The 18346-nt window shown below is 32.6% G+C and overlaps 1 protein-coding gene across 1 annotated transcript in view; it reads right to left on the reverse strand.

Moving 5' to 3' along the window:
- The window catches only part of AP3B1 (adaptor related protein complex 3 subunit beta 1), a 254416-nt gene that overhangs the window by 161367 nt on the left and 74703 nt on the right, over positions 1 to 18346 (reverse strand). Inside the window, exons 8-11 of the mRNA XM_054578514.1 lie at positions 6046 to 6192; positions 2690 to 2787; positions 936 to 990; positions 776 to 847 (exon numbers count right to left, since the gene is read on the reverse strand). Coding sequence (XP_054434489.1) covers positions 776 to 847; positions 936 to 990; positions 2690 to 2787; positions 6046 to 6192 — 372 coding nt within the window. The remainder of the gene's footprint in view (positions 1 to 775; positions 848 to 935; positions 991 to 2689; positions 2788 to 6045; positions 6193 to 18346) is intronic.

An 18346-nucleotide genomic window follows, 5' to 3' on the forward strand; every position in this document is an offset into this window, starting at 1 on the left:
CACTTTTGACACGTTCAAGCAGTCATAGCACCTTCTCCCTTTCCTGCACAAATCTTTTCTTTCTTTTTTTTGTGTGTGTGTTTCAGCTGCATTTTTACCTTTCTTGAAATAATAAAGCATAATATGCAAAAGTGTTGCACATTTTCTTCCATCTTTAGTATTAAAATGGCTACACCAAAATTAACCAATTTTGATTTTTTGTTAAATGCACACTGATATGACAGCTGTCAAAATATCATCTAACAAAATTATTTTGAATGAAGTTAAAGACAACTAAGTGCTACTAGAGCCATCTTATGGGAAAAAAACCAAACAAACTTTTTGGCCAATCCTATCTTATTAGAATGTAGCAGAGTAAACTGTATATAATAATGTAGTTTAAAAAGTATTAGTGAAACCTAATCAACAAAACAAACAAGCAAGCAAAATATAACCAGAGACATTGAAATAAAGAACAAACTGACAGCAACCAGAGGGGAGGGGGAAGGAGGATAACAGGGGAAAGAAAGGGAAGAGTCATCAAGAAACATGTATAAAGGACCCATGACAAAGCCAAAGGGGCACAGGATTGAGGGTGGGAGGTGGAGGTGGGTGGGGAAAGACTGGAGACAACTGTGCTTGAACAACAATAAAAATAAAAATAAAGTATAAAGAAAATCCCTCAATGTATCTGTGTTTTTTAAAGCAGATCTCCATTTTACAGATGCTAGAAGCTATAGCAGTATCTTCAAAGAGAAAACATATTAGAGTATCTGAAAAATAAGAATATGCCTACCTTTAGTGTCTTGATCATAGTTGGATCAGTTGACCTAACATAGAAACTCTTTAGATAAGGTTCAAACATACCCTAGATAACAAAAATAAATATAAAAATACATTTAATGATAATAAAGCATTCATTTTTCTCTTGAATTATATATTCTCAATGTACCTACCTTTCTTTGAATTGACATAGTTGCTATATTCTGTAGGACAACATACTGCACCTCCCTGGAAATTAAAGGATAATTTTCACTGGGTATATTTTCCAATAAAATATCTTTAAGTAAACAGTACATTAAAAAAAAAGAATTAGTGATAAGGCTCATATTGAATAGAACTCTTAAATATAATACTTAAAAGTTAGTAAATTTTAGATGTTACTGCCTTAAGGTATATTTCCCTATAAACTATTAATAAATTAGATTTGTTTCATCATGAGTAAGAGTTAAAACCAATTTTATAACACTGCATTCCTAATATGTAAAACCAATTCTGTAGCTGCTCTTAACCTATGCAAGGAAGGTATTCTTAGGCCTGAAAAACGAACATGCTTGTCAAGTTCATATAAACTCTTGATTGGAAGTCTCACTGCATCACTCAATTCTCCCCTGAGTGAAAGACAGATTAAAAACACCACGTTATTTTCACATCCAAATATCTAAGAAATGAAGGTAGAACTGAATCTGTTATAAGGCTTCATAAGAAAGATGCATTCCTGGTATTTCTGATAACCTCTGAACTAGCTCTAGAACACAAAAATTATTGAACTGATAAAAGGAAAAAGACTGACTATGTGTACAAACAGAGAAAGGAACAGAAACCCAGAGGAAATATCGTCTTACTAAGGAATTGCAAAAGTCAGTCTAGGGTTAAAGTTTTGACACTGAGTTCAAGGTAAGGACAAAAATAAATATGTATTTTTCCCTGCAACATCATTAGTAGAGACAATGAAAAAAATTTTAATTTAAAATAACTAATTATTGCAGAATATACAGGGCAAGCTAAATAGCTAAAACAATGGTGCTGTTAAACACACATACCAACAACAAAAGAACAAAGGACAGAAAAACTGATCTTCAACTTTGAAAGTACATGTCATGGAAACTCAAAAGTTGTCTGAACTGTTGACCTAAACTGCTGAATTACTGCAAGGTAAAATTAAAAGGAAAGGTATTCTTGCTATCTATCTATCTATCTATCTATCTATCTATAGGGAACAAAAGGAGTAGGAATTTCTTTAAAATAAGTAGCTATTAAGAATATAGCTCTCCTTTTAAATAGAGAAAATAATGGTGACAGATGACTAAATTAAGTTGGTGATCACACTTAAAGGTAATATAAATGTTCAATTAATATATTGTACAAGTGAAACTAATATAATAACATTGTATACCAACTATACTAAAATAAAAATACATAAATAAAAACAAAAAATAGAGCAAACTACAGTAATTAGATATTGTAAGTGTATAGGAAGCAGCAATTCTCTCATAACCTACATAATTTAGCATATGTATTGCTTCATATAAAATCAAATATAATTACACTGAGTAAGTCAATCTGATAATACATTAGTATAGTTTGCAGTGATTCCAGATTTACTAGAACTCCCAAACATTATTATTTTTCACACCTAGAAATATCAAACACAAGTACTAGGCTACTGGTGACAGCATGTAGTATATGTCAAAAGTTATTTTTAACATTCTTAAGGCTATTTGGGCTTGAGATTTAAAAGCTTCAATATTTATCACAAACTTTAAGATAAGTTATATAAAATCTTCTATAATGATCCCCTTTAGTATCAAATCTTATTAATAAAATACAATCAGAGCTACACGTTAAATGCCTAAAAGACACATTATATTTGTTCAAACATTCCTTTTGAAGGAATACAAAAGAAAATATACATAAAACTATGTCCTACCTATTGCTACGAAGTAAACGCACTAGTGATTTAGAAATAATGCCAGCTTCAGATTTTGGTGCTATGTGCCAATAGAGCTGAGCAACTGCCATAACCACCTAAAAGATAAAGCATGAAAACAATCAGAATTATGAGCAACGGAGCACTCTACAGTTTCAAAGAACATTCTTAGATATTATTTCCTTTAACTCCTACAAAATTCCTATATTATTTTATAGGATAAATATGTTGTTACCTTCTGTAGCAGGTGACTAGTGCCCCCTGTCACCAACCAAGAATTCATGTCCACCCTCAAATGTGACCTTATTTGGAAATTAGCTCTTTGCAGATTATTAATGTAATTATCAGGACAAGATCATACTGATTAGGGTAGGTCCTAAAATCACTTAAAGTGTCTTTATAAAATATAGAATAAAGACATACAGAGACGTAGAGAAGAAGGCAATTTGACAATGGAGGCAGACATGGAATAAGCCACTTAAAGAAAGCCAAAGATTTGTTGGCAACCACCATAAGGTAGCAAAAGGCAGAGCCTTTTTCCCTCAGAGCCTCTAGAAGGAATCAACTGAACTGATACCTAGATTTTGATTTCTGGCCTCCTGAAATGTGAGAAAATAAATTTGTTGTTTTAATGTGCCAAGTATGTGCTAATTTGTTTATGGCAACCTCACAAAAGAAAGCTAATACATCCTCAAAAGAGAAAATAGATGTTAAATGAACAACCCAAGATCCGACAGTCAATACACAGCAAAGCTTGACATGATACTCTAAATCCCATAGTCTTCCTAGCAGTGTTGCTGCTGTTCTGAGACTGGGATTATTTTAAAGAATTGTAAACATGTCTTTCCAAATGAAGCCAGATACTTAAAGATAACAGTAATAAGTAGGCTGAATTTTTTTAATCAGTACATTTAAGTTATAATTAAAACAATTCCTCTTAAATAGCAGCATTTTAAAAGATCTTGGTTTTCAAAAATACAGAACCTTCCAAATAGTCTTTGGTTGAAACTCATTATAAGAGTGATCAAAATTTGTCATAAAATATGAGAACTGTGTTTCCTCTACATGCCTGTACACTTAGATCCAGAGATCAAGTCCAAACTTCCCATTTACTGAAAGTATCCACTTTAAAATGTGACAACTGCAGAAACAGAGATACAAAAGTTACATCGTCTTGTCTTTGTCTCAGAAGATATGTTCATGCTACTTTACTTCTGGTTGGTTTACAGAGCTCTAAGAAATGTATGACAAGAGTCTTACATACACATAAAGAGCACACAGTGCCCGAGGGTGCTGGAAGTAAAAAGAGTTTTCTTCTAAAACTACTAAACATATTTTAAAAATACAGTTTACAGGGTCTCATATTTACTGTTGTTTCACATTTTTATTGTACTTTTTTTTCTTACAAGACTACTAAAACTTTCAGGCATTACTTAGGAATTTGAGGAGTTTAAGAATATCGTATTTCTTCACTTGTGATCCACAAATACACTGTAACTATAGAACAAACTCTTTTGAATTTAAAATCTTATAAAACAAATCTCAATTAATCACTGACTTAATTTACAACTCACTAATAGTCATTTTTTTAAATATAGCATAAAGCTCTAAGTGTGCTGAAATTCTCAAAGTCTGTTGTAAAAGTTGAGAATAAGGCTAAAACAGAACAAAAATTTACTCACAATCCTTCAGAAGTCAGCACATGCATGTATACACATACATATACATATGTGTATATATGTGTTGTATATTATATATGTGTATATGTATATAATAATATATGTGTATAGTGTGTGTGTGTGTGTGCATACATCGAATAAGCCTGATACCAAAACATATTGGAACAGAAAGTAAGCCACCTCTACTTGGTACACTATCAAATATGCAGAGAACCAAAACATAACTGGGACAAAAAAGTAACTGGGACAATTTACCTCTTTTTGTTTCACCATTCAAGAATAGTTTTGGTCAGTATTTGTACTACAAAATGAACTTTTAAGACAAAGCTAAATTATTACTAAGTCACTTATAAAGCAGAGTCTTAGGTGTCAATTAACAGCTACTTAACGACCACCTGGCCAAGCAAGGGCACATTAAAACATATGCATATTTTCAACATTAGTAGTAAAATAATACTTTCGTTATTACTGTGCATAGTTACTTAATAATGATTAAGAAACTAAATTACTAGGTATAAGATAAAAACTTTTGCTAATTTCTAACAAATATATACAAAGTGCTGTGCTCTAAATTCTCAAGCATCAGAAAACAGTAATTCAAGTGAAATTCCTTACTTTCAAAGTTTTTGCTAATTGAAGAAAATAATTCATTAAGAATATTTTTAATTAAAAAAATAAACTTTAACTTGAACGCATCAAGCCTTTACATATAAATTCCAGTTAATAGGGAACTCAGGTCATAGAAGGAAAAAATTAAATAGCACTCTATAAAGAAATCAACCAGATAAACACGGAAAAACATTCTGCAAGACTTAAGAGGTTTAACAGAGATAACAAGCAGATGAAATGCAGCAGACATCGGTTTAGATGAACCATTTATAAAGATAATTTAAGATAAATTGGAATTAAATGAGATGAAATTTTATTGAAATAGAAAGGTGGAGAAGACTGACTAGAAAATAAACAGGTTAAAAATACTACATACAGTATGGTTTCTATCTTGTTTTAAAATATATAGATATGTACAGACATACACACATGGGAATATATGTATATTTATGTAGAAAAAAGATCTGGAAGAAAAAATGTATTAAGATATTATAACAGTGACTTCTGAATGATAGAAATATGATGTTTCAATTTTTTTTAGTTTTGCTAGTCTGAGTTTTCTAATATTCTATTGTACACTTATATTTTTAAAATAAAGGGTTATTTGAAATAAAAAGGTTAAAAAAAAACAAATTAGGATCCAAGTAAAGATGATTTTTAATAGTTATTGCTGCCAGTTAAAATTTACTATGTATGAGGCATTATGATAGGTGCTTTATGAGGAAAATAAAAAGATTATAAACTAATACTAGATTAAGTTCTCACAACTACAAACTAACAACAAAGAAATGTGCACAATCTTCAATCACCTCAGAAACATCATGAGCTCATATGTTAGGAAAAACTCAATTAACAAAACCACAAAAAATGTAAATCAGTCCAGTGGGTATACAACTACCAAACCAAGTAATCTCACTAAAACCTGATTTTTTGTTATATAAAGAAATAAACAAATGATCCACTAGCACACCCAAATATAAAGACTTGTTTACTAAACCTACATCCTCTTAACCAAGGTTTTTTAAAACAAATCTGTGAGAATTATTTCTTACAAGGGTTTTAACATACCGCTGCATTTCTGCTCTGAAGCAAAGGTTTTGTATTACGAATTAAAAGTCTATGGTCTGGATCCATAGCATAAGTCTTCCTCCTTTTGTCAGTCTTTTCATCATCCGATTCATAGAAATTCTTTTCGTTGTCCTCTAGACCACCATCCTACAGGAAAGACATCCAATCCCATGTTTAGTTCAGACCTTGAAGAGCCCAAATATTATACAAAGAAAACTCTTAAAACATCTACAATCATAAGATTTTATTATACAACTGTTGAGGCAATTTCAAAATACTTGCTACTTACATGAAGGCCTTGTTTTTTCTTATATTTTATAACACAGTAACTGACCTTTAGTGCTATAGATAATACTTCTCTTATATTACATAGGAAAACTCTGAAAATATTAAATCCCCATTAGATTCTAACAAAGCCTATAATATAAGACTACCTAAAACCTGAAAACTGTTTGCATAAATTACCAGTCATTCTGTAATTGGATCAAAGGGTCAGAAGAGAGAGGAGAATTTTTTCAACTGCAACACACATAAAAGAAATCATAATAAAGCCTGACAGGTTAAACACTAGTGATTAAGTAGCTCCCTACATTGTCAAGAAAGACTCAGTTTGAGCTTTATGTATATCCTTAACAGTTGATTCTGTTTTTGTTGTTGTCCTTTTTATTTGAATTCTTTATTAGCTTTGTCAGTAAAATCAGTCTATAGGCCTTTAGTCCTAAAAATAAACAAACGAAAAATAAAAAAATAATAATATCCAAATTTGAGTAACATAGAAAAATAAACCAAGGACAAAGACAACAAAATCCCCCAAAAACAGAACTTCAAGGACCTGAGGAACTATAACAAAACAACAAACATTTCGTGTCATCTGAATCCTGCCAGAAAAGAGAAAGAGGTTAGAATTGAAAGAAAGATATATTGGCTAAGAAAATCCTACATTTGGACATAAAAGTACTGATTGAATAACCTGAGTCAGCCCTAAATAGGATAAGCCCAAAGAAATTCATAAAAGACACATTTAAGTCAAACTTCTGAAAACTAAAGACAAAAAAATATCTGGAGAGCAGCATGATAGAAATCACATGAGAGGATGAGGTCATGAATCAGGGTAGTTAGTAATAAGGATGGAAAATGTAGGACAGATTCAGGAACTATTTAGAAGTGCAAGTCAATAGGATGCAGTGACTGAAGGTGATGAATGAGACAGGGGCACTGAAAAGGATGCCCCATTCCCAGCGTGGATGACCCAGCAGGTGCTGCTGCTGCTACCAGGCAAGAGAAACTCTCCAGGAGGGAAGGATTATCTCTTTCCCAACACTGTTTGCTATACAAACATTCTAATAAGACAGACCAGAAAAAACAAAACAAAACAAAAAAAAAACCTACCAATGCTTTTACTCAGAAGAATTGCAAACATTGGAGAAAAACCCATTAAGAACTGCCTCTCATTAAAAAAAAAAAAAAAAATTGTCTCCTAATAGTTTCTTTTGCTCATGACTGACCGGCCCCTATTCAAAGTGAATCTTCTTTCCATAAATTAAATTCTCTCCAGTAAAAGAAAATTTATAATTTGCAATCTCTAATTGTTTTTTTCTTCAATGTGACAGAATAGTTTTAAAAGTTACATAGCCAGGCACATAGAGTTCTTAGACTTGACACTAGAAGCACGATTCATAAAATGAAACACTGATAAACTGAATCTCATCAAAATTTAAAACTCTTGCTCTGTCTATGTGGGGGGCAGGGGGAAGGGGAGAACAAAACAAACAACCAAAAAACTCTCAAGAGTTAAAAAGAAAAACAAGTTATAAGCAGTCAGAAAATATTTGCAACCACATATTTGACAAAGGACTACACTATCAAGAATACAGGGACCACTCCCAAAACTCAAAAGTGAAAAAAACAATCAATGCATTTTGAAAAGGAACAAAAGATATTATGGACTGGTAACAAATTCACACGATGAAGCCCTAATACTTAATGTTGAGTGTATGCCAAAATAGAGTCCTTAAAGAAGTAATTCAGCCTAATGACATTATGTGTGTGACTGTACCCCAACACAACCAGTGGCCTTATAAGAAGGAAGAGGACACCAATGGTGGCACAGATAAAAGACCGTATGTCCTCAAGAAGACAGCCATCTGCAAGCCAAGGAGAAAGGTCTCGGGAGACGCCAAATCTACCAACCCCTCGATCCTGGACTTCCAAACTCTTAACTGTGAAAAACTGTGGGAAGTAAATTTATGTTGTTTAAGACATTCAGTCTGTGGTATTTTGTTAGGGTAGCCCTTAGAAAACTAATACAGACTCTGGCAACAAGAACAAGAGGGTGTGCTGCTGCTACAAATACCTAAAAATGTTGAAGGGACTTTAAAACTGGGTAATAGAGGCTGAAACAACTTTGATTTACATGTTTAAAAAAGAAACCTAAATTGCCTTGAAGAGACTGTTGGTAGGAGTCTGGGTGTTAAAGGATGTTAAACGTGATTCTTGTGAGATCTCAGATGGAAATGAGGGAAATGTTACTGAAAACTGGAGTAAAGGCAATCCTTGCTATAAAGTGGCAAAGAAATTGGCTGAATTATGTTCTAGTGCTTTATGAAAAGGAGAAGTTAAATGTGATGAGATTGAATATTTAGCTGAGAAGATTTCTAAGCAAAGTGTTGAAGGCTCAGTCTGTTTTCTCCTTCTTGCTTACTATAAAATGAGAGATAAATTGAAAAAATTAAAGCAAAAGTAAACCAGAACTTGAAGAAGCTTTTCATCCTATCCATATAGCAAAAATCAGGAAAACTTCAGAAAAGAATGCCAACGGTATATCTAGAAAATCATTTGATAAAGAGATTCTGGGTACAATGTATGGATTTAAGAGATGGAATTTTACTGGCAGAGACACTGCCAATTGGGCTAACGGGGAGAGACAGGACAAAATAAAGGACCGCTGTCACAGTCTTCGGGATTCTGTAGGACAGGGCTATGTGAGGACACAGAGAGAAGGCAAACATTTATAGGCCAGGGAGAGAGGCCTCATTCAGGAGAAACCAACCCTGCAAACACCTTGATCTTGGGCATCCAGCCTCTAAAACGGTAAGAAATAGATTTCTGTTGATTGAGCCACCTAGTTTGTGGTATTTTCTTATGGCAGCTCTAGCAAACCAACACAGACATCAACAAACTATTCACCAAATGAAAAAAAAAATCATGAAAAAATAATCAACTACATTAGCTATCAGAGAAATGCAAATTAAAACAGCAGCAAGATATCACCACACACCAGCAGAATGGCTCTCACCTAAATTTTTAAAATATGACAAGACCAAATGACAGTAAGGACACAGAGAAAACAGTTCACTCATATATGGCTGGTAGGAATGCAAAAGGTTATAGTCAGTCTGGCAGGTTGGCAATTTCTTACAGAGCTAAACCTGTAATTACTATACAACCCAGTAATTACACTCTTGGGCATTTATCACTTGGAAATGGAAATTTATTCTCATACAAAAACCTGCACACAAAATATTCACAGCAGCTTTATTCTTATTAGCCAAAATGGAAACAACCCAGATGTCCTGCAATGGATGAATGGTTAAACAATTGGTTAAACATCTATGCCATGGAATACCACTCACAAATAAAAAGAAACAAACTACTGGTACACACAACCCTGATTAATCTCCAGAGAAGTATGCTGAAAGAAAAATAAATAATCCTAAATGGTTACATACTATATGATTCCATTTATATACCATTCTTGAAATGACAAAATTATAGAGATGGAGAAACAATTAGTGGTTGCTAGGGATTAAGGGTTACAGGGTTAAGCACAGGGAAGAAAGTGGGTTTAGCTACAAAATGGCAACACAAAAAAATCTTTGTAATGGCAAAGTTCTGAATCTTGACCATACCAAGGTCAATATCCTGATCATAATAACTTACTATAGTTTTCCAAGACGTTCCCATGGCGGGAAGTGAGTAATGTTATACCAGATATCTCTGTATTATTTCTTATAACTGCATACAAATCTATAATTATCTTTAAAGTTTTAATAAATAAAACTAAGGGAAAAATCAGTAAATGTTGGAAAAGCTACTTGTACATATTTATCCATTATTATAACAATAAAAAATTATCTAAAATGGTATACATTGGATTGCTTGGGTTTTGGGGGGTTTTTTGGTATTGTTGTAAGAGTTCTTTACATATTTTAGGTAACCCTTTATCAGATGTATCATTTGTAAATATCTTATATTCAGTAGGTTGTCTTTGTTTTGTTGATGGCTTCCTTTGCTATGCAAACATTTTTTAGTTTGATATAGTCCCACTGTCTATTTTTCCTTTTGTTTCCCTTGCTTGAGGGGATATATCTAAAAAGCTACTGCTTAGACCAATATCAGATATTACTGCCTGATTTCTTCTAGGAATTTCATGGTTGAAGGTCTACTATTTAAGTCTTTAATTCATTTTGAGTTTATTTGTGTATATGGTGTAAGAAAGCCATCCAATTTTATTCTTTTGCAGGTATCTGTCCAGTTTTATCAACACCACTTATTGAAGAGACTGTCTTTACCCCACTGTATATCCTTGCCTTGTTTGTCATAGATTAATTGACCACATAAGCAAGGATTTATTTCAGGGCTCTCTATTCTATCCCATTGATCTATATGTGTGTTTTTATGCCAGTACTATGCTGTTTTGATCAGTTAGTTATCAGGGAATATACCTCCCACTTTGTTCTTTCTCAAGGTTTCTTTGGCTATTTGGTGTCTTTTGTGTGGTGCCATGTATATTTTAGGATTAGCTGATCTAATTCTAAAAGAAATAATGCCACTGGTATTCTAACAGGGATTGCATTAAATCTGTATATTACTTTAAGTAGTATGGACATTTTTAACAATATTAATCTTTACAATCCAGGAGTAAGAAACATCCTTCCATTTATTTGTATCTTGTTCAATTTCTTTCATCAGTGTCTTACAGTTTTCAAAAAATCAGGCCTTTCACCTCTTTGGTTAAATTCTTTCCTAGGCATTTTATACTTTTTGATGTAATTGTAAACAGGATTGTTTCTTTAAATTTCTTCTTTAGATCATTTGTCGAAATTGGTACATAGAAATTGGTATATAGAAATCTGTTGCTCAGATTTCTATATATTGATTCTGTTCTCTAACTTCACTGAAGTCATTTATCAGTTCTAACAGTTTTTAGTGGCATCTTTTGGGCATTCTATATATAGTATCATCTGCAAATAATGAGAGTTTTACTACTTCCTTCCCAATTTGGATGTCTTTTATTTCTTGGTCTTGTCTTATTGCTGTGGCTGGGATTTCTAATACTAGGTTGAATAGAAGTGGTGATAGTGGGCATCTTTGTCTTATTCGTGATTTTAGAAGAAGGTTTTCTGCTTTTCACCACTGAGTATGATATTAACTGTAGGTTTATCATAATATGGCCTTTATTATGTTGAAATATGTTCCATCTATACCCATTTTATTGAGAATTTTTATCATAAAAGGATGTTGACTTTTGTCAAATGCTTTTTCTGGATCTCCTGAAATGATCATATGTTTTTTATCCTTTATTCAGTTAATTTGATGTATTGTATTAATTGATTTATGGATGTGAACCATCCCTGAATCCCTGGAATGAATCCCACTTGGTCATGGTGTATAATCCTTTTAATGTATTCTTGAATCTGGTGTGCTAACATTTTGCTGAGAATTTTTGCATCTATGTTCATGGGCTCATAATTTTTTTTTCTTAATGTCTTTATCTGGTTTTGATAGCAGAGTAATACTGGCTTCATAAAATGAATTTAAAAGCATTACTTCCTCTTCAATTTTTCTGAAATAGTTAAAGAGGAATAGGTTTTAATTTTTCACCTGTGAAGCCATCTTCCCACACAAGATTCAAAGATCTTAAAATGCTATTAATAAAAAGTTCTACAAATCAATAAACCATGATGTGTTATATTAAAGATCTATAAATTCATTCTTTCTTAACATTTATTATTAAATAAATTATTATAATTTCCTAAAACGAATGGGATTATTTGAAATACTATTAAGTTTTAACAACAGGATTATGGGATAACAAATATGAAAAATGTGGGACTTAATACCTATAATAGTTATTGATGCTTTTATATTTTTCAATTATTCTTGAAAAGTATATTCCCCTCAAATAAAATTTTCTCTTAAACTTTTTATGAAATTTCTATTTACTTCTGCAAAAGAACATCATGGCATATCTTTTTACAATATCTAGCTCTGCTAATTATGCTGTTTTATGTACCAACTGCATTATTCTCAAAGTTTGAACTAAAAGGAAAAAATTAATTGATAAATGAAGTGTTACTATTTGTCATAGGTTAATGAAAATAACAATATAAGGCTTCCACATAGGATGGGAACCACCCTGCAATAACTTGATATCTGAATCTGTATTACTGCTGGCTGTTTTCTCAGGTTTTCAACCCATAAGAAGATACACTAGCCCAAAAGGAATGGAAGTTAGATGTATATATATAACTAGAATGGGTGAACGAGGTCACACCAGTTTAATATCACAGCACTGTCCCAATCACCATGGCAAATTACTTAAACTCTCCTTGTCTTAATTTACTCATCTGTAAAAGGGAAGAAGAGAGAGAGAGAGAGAGAGAGAGAGAGAATGTGTATTTTAAAAGTGTTTTATAAAAATTATTTCAGTGACAGTTATACAAGCATTCAGTGCCTGGTACATATTAAACACTCAAACAGTAGCTATTACTGGTTTTATTAAGAAACTTTCTTTCCAGAAACCATGTAATAGAAATTATTACTTACCTCAAATCAAATATCCCTAGATGCCAAATATGAAGAAAAGTTTCCCCCTACATTATCCTTCAGAAAAGAAACTACCTCATATTTGAGAATTTACAACTATGTTATGAGGTTCTTAAACACAACTGCTTCATTTTGAAACATAATGTACTATTTGGGGAACTCCTTACTTTGAAACAACTTTAATCAATGTTAGTTATAGATGCTTAAAGTAAGTCACAAACTCCAGTGACTAAATGTCATTATAAATAAGCCTTTAAGGTCACTTTTAAAAACAGGTAATATAGGATTATAGAGTTCTGCTTCCAGTAATGGCTAAATAGGCCACTTGGAACAACTCTTCCAGTGAGAACTAGAAGAGGTAGGGGAAAAAACATAAAACACATCTGTCTGAAGGCACTAAAGAGCTAACAGAACAGTGATGAATTATGTAGGCAAGACCCAGAAGTAGTAAACCTAGAAATCTGACAGACATTTGTAATTGCCTTCCCCCAAAGAGCATGTGCTGCTACATAACAGGAAGCTGAAAGGCCTAAAAGCTGAGTAGGCTTTCAGTAGATTCACAAAACTACATAAAGAGAAACTAAAAGTCAGGAGCCACCAAAAAGCAAATTCCTACATCTCACCTAGTCTTTGGTTTAAAAACTAAGTGTCTATAACCTAGGGAGTAAAGATGATAAAACTAAAGCCTAGCTTTTAACCCTATCAGTATGTAATTGCAATGATTAAATGAACTCATTGTTGATACCCTTCCCTAGTAATATTCCATAAACAAACCAAACTCCATCATCCAAAGCTTCAAACTACTTCTACAATTTATCATAAAGGAAGGAAGGAAAGAAGGAAGAAAAAAAAGGCAGTGTCATTATGTTAAATGGAAGGTGTAAAGAGGGAGGCTGCTGAATTGTACTTACAGTTTCTGTTTCTTAACCTGAGTATTCATTATATAAGTGTGTTCAGTCTGTGAAAATTCATGAATCTATTTGCTCCTGACACATGTACTTGCATCATGTACTAATTCAAAAAATTTTAAATACACATAAAAAAAGACGATGACGTGACTATAAATCAAGAAAAACAATAAAAACAAACAGAAAACTAAAAAATCAGCACAACAGACAAGAATTTTAAATGGACTGTAAAAATATCTTCAAGATATATTTAAGTGTAAGATTGAGCTTCTGGCAGGGACTTCAACATGGTTATTATTTTTACAAAAAGTCAACTTAGGTTTTAATATCATTTTGATATATAGAACTATAATTTCAGAATCCGCTTGTACAGTTAATGTGGCAATCTTTTAAAATCAGACTAATTTTATAAGTGTAATATTTGGATAGATCAGATTGAGGAAGATTTGTGCTCTCTTAGAGATAATAGCCCAGATAATTAAGTGGGAATTCTATATCTTAGATAGCTCTGAACAGTTTAAAGTAATCACATTACAAACATTTTAATGTATAATGAATTTTCTTTTCACTTTGTCTAAATACACAAAAGTTAAACAAGTAAGGTAAACAGGATTTACTGAGAAAGATGTTAGGTCTGCTTAAGAATAAATAAATAAAATGTGTTTTAAGGATGTTGAGATCCACTTAGAGAAAATTCTCATTTACTCAACAGAGTACATACTGCATAAAATCCCATATAAAAGAAAATAAATGAGTTTTAATGAACATCCATGTGTATTTGAAAGTAACAGTTTAGAAATATTTTATTTTCAGCATAACTAGTTAAATTTTTAAAATTTATTCTGTGCATTCTAATATATTTCTTATCCAGAAATTGATATTATGCAGTCTCAATTTGTGTAATACATCTATGAATTTGGAACTGAGTAGAAAAGATTCTCATACATAGCTGAAATAGTTGTTATGAAGCCTTTGGATAGCATTCTACAATAATTAAGTCCTTATTCAGAGTATATTATGCATATAATTTAAATCATTTTAATAATCTGTTTTCCTGATACATAGGTAATAAAAAGTAAAACTTTAAAAAGAATATATTAATAAATATCTCGCATTCTCTATCATGGGACAGAGAAATAGAAGCTTGTTTTAGAAGCGTTTGAGTCAAAAGGCAAAAATAATCAATTATATTGTGTTGTTTCTATTAAGCCTGGAAAAATAAGACATTATCATACACAGGGTTTCTAATGGATATTAATGATAACATTTTATATTGTGGTTTGTGTTGGCTATTTTTTTTAAACCACACTGTCAGCATGGCTATTACAAAAAGATGGAACCACTTGACAGAAATCTGACTGATATAAAAAAAATTAATAAACCCATAAAACCTTCTCTTTTGCAACTTGGAAAAGAGCTGGTTCTAAAGCTAGGACAGTTAAAGTAAATTTAGATCACCAGTATTTAAAAAAACTCCCTAAGGCCAAAGCTGAAAAATTTGAGCAAAAAAAAAATAATAATAATAGTATTAATTTATAACCCAAAGAATAAATAAATGGGTCCATAATCATATAAATAAACGAATAAAAAATAAATAAATCAGGGGAAGCCAAGTCTCCCTTACCAAAGAATTTCAAATAACTATGCTAATATCATCTGAATATGTCCTGGAAGATTAAAATGTATTTCTATGACGGCATTAAAGCTATATTCCAAGTTGATGTGTATCTCAAACAACAGGAGATTCTTCTAACCCTGGCTGGCATGGCTCAGCAGACTGAGTGGCGGCCTGAGAACCAAAGGGTCGCTGTTTTGATTCCCAGTGTAAGGCACATGCCTAGGTTGCAGACTAGTTCCCCAGCTGCAGGTGCGTGAGATGCAACCACACATTGTTTCTCTCCCTCTCCTTCTCCCTCCTGTCCGTTCTCTAAAAATAAATAAATAAATAAATATTTTTTAAAAAGAAGGGTCTTCCTCATAGAAAACTATTAAATGACTAAAAAGAACCCTAGTTATTGAGGACACAAATACATAAAATGTTTGTAATAAAACTCATAAAGTGAGTACAAAAAGTTAATTTATAAATATTTTATTTTCCTGTGATTTAAATATAAGCGTGTGTATAAAATGAAATTATACATAAGAATAGAATACTTTCCCCTTGTTTCTAAAAAAAGCATACATTCAAGCTGAACCTAAAAATAAAAGCTTTAAGTCTCCTGTATGGAAAATAGGGACCAACTTATATTTGAGAAAGGTTTGCAGTTTTTTTTAAGTGAAGACAGTGTTTTAAAAATACATATTGAATAGATGTACATGAAACTATGTAACATCTAGCGTTTTATGTGAAATCTGGGAATAGAAGTGGAAGAGGATAGAGTTAAAGTTGAAGCTAGGTGATGTATATATATAAGGGACTCATTAGACTGTTAGGCCTACTTTAGTATATACTTAAATTTGTCCATAATTAAAAATTTGAACAGTGAATTTGACTTCAATATCTAATATAAAGCTATAGTATTCAAGACAGTTATATCGGTGAAAGAGCAGGTATTAATGGAACAGAGAACCACAAAATATTTAAATATATTTAAATATATTGTACAGTCAACTGACTATAGTCAAAGGAGCAAAGGCGATACAATGGCAAAAAGATAGTCTTTTCAACAAATGGTGCTGGAATGACTAGACATCTACAGCAAAAAACAATCAATCTAGACATGCACCTTTGACCCATTAAAAACTTCACTCAGAAAAGCCCTGAATAATGTGGACCAGTTGCCTAGGTTGCAAGTTCAGTCCCTGGTCAGGGCACATACAAGAGGCAACCGATCGATGTTTCTTTCTTACATTGATGCTTCTCTCTCGCATTGATGTTTCTCTTCCTCTTTCTCCCTCCCTTTCCATGTCTCTAATAAATAAATTAATTAAATAATATTCACTCAAATGGTTTATTAACAAATATATGTTTAAATTATTAGACTGTAGAAGATAACCTATGTGGAAATCTAAATGATCTTGTCTATAATGATTTTTATTTACAACACCAAGGATATGGCTCATGAAAGAAGAAACTGATAAGCTGAACTTCATTAAAATAAAAAATGCTCTGCAAGACAATGAATGTCAAGACAAAGCAAACCCAAGCCATAAACTTGGAGAAATATTTGGAAAAAGTAATCTGATAAAGGGTAGTTAACCAAAATATACACAGAACTCTTAAAACTCAGTAAGAAAGCAAACAACTCCATTAAAAAGGGGGCAAAAGACCTGAACAGACAACTCACCAAAGAGATATAGAAAATAAGCATACAAAAAGATGCAACTTCAACTGAAGTAACCTCTAATATTAGTAAAGTACTTTAACAAATACCTTATTGAATCCTTAAAGCAACCCCTTGAGATAAAGCAAAGCAGTACTTACTATCTTTTCCACCGATGAAAGAAATGAGGCACACCATTAATATGAACTGTCAATAATCTCAGAGATTAAAAGTGGTGGGGCCAGGATTTTACCTCAAGAACATTATTCTTCACCCTGTCACCTCCCCCTTTAGCATTTATAGTAGTTAAGAAAAAGACACTGATATATACCCACTTCCCTTCAAAATTCCTCCGTAGTCTAGCATCACCTTACGATTTGTACCAGGACAAAATCTCTGTAGTCTGCTATGGACACAGACTATTATATAATGCTTAAAACTATATAAAGGAATATATCAAACATTCTCTTACTGTATTAGTCAGCTCAGGCAACTAAACAAAACACCAGAGACTGGGTGGTTTGAACAACAGAAACTTATTTCTCACAGTTTTGGAGGATGGCAAGGCCAAGATCAAGGAGTCTGCAAATACAGTTCCTGATGAGAACCCACTTCCTCCTGGCTTGCAGATGGCTGCCTTCTCACTATGTCCTCATATGGCAGAGAAAAAGAGAAGAATCAAGCTCCCCAGTGTCTCCTCTTAAAGGGGTACTATTCCCATGATGAGGACCCCATCTTTATGACTTCACTTAAACCTAACTACTTCCTAAATTCCCCACCTGCAAATGCTACTGCATTGGTGATTAGGGCTGCAATGTATGGGTTTCAGGAAACACAAATATTCAGCCCAAAGATACCACAGCAGGATATTGATGGTACACCTGACACTGGGTTAAATGTGCCTGACAAGACCAAAGTAGGAAGGTAATTAGCATTATCATAATCACTTAGTTAAAACAGCTATTCAATATGTGTAGCGTGTCTTATCAGGGAAAAATATGTCATGTGTAATAAAATTTTCAATTTAATGTTTTTCTCAAAGGAAAGAAAAAGTCTCTTTCCCCCAAAATTGGGTCTAGGAGAAACAAACCCAAGGATATGAATACTTGCTTGAGACTGTTTTTCCTCCTGTGAGGTAACTGCTATGTTCTCCACTTTACAAGTTTTATAACACAGCCCAGTGACCATTATACCACACAGGTGGAAGTGTGGGTTTGAGGACCACTGAACACTGTATCTCCCCCAATACATCACAATTACAAAAACACCTGTACCCAGTAACTTTGTGCAAGCCGCTATGAA

The sequence above is a fragment of the Pteronotus mesoamericanus genome, unplaced genomic scaffold (assembly GCF_021234165.1).
Source record: "Pteronotus mesoamericanus isolate MK-2021 breed Mesoamerican mustached bat unplaced genomic scaffold, CSHL_Meso_final contig_50, whole genome shotgun sequence".
Classification (NCBI taxonomy): Eukaryota; Metazoa; Chordata; class Mammalia; order Chiroptera; family Mormoopidae; genus Pteronotus; species Pteronotus mesoamericanus.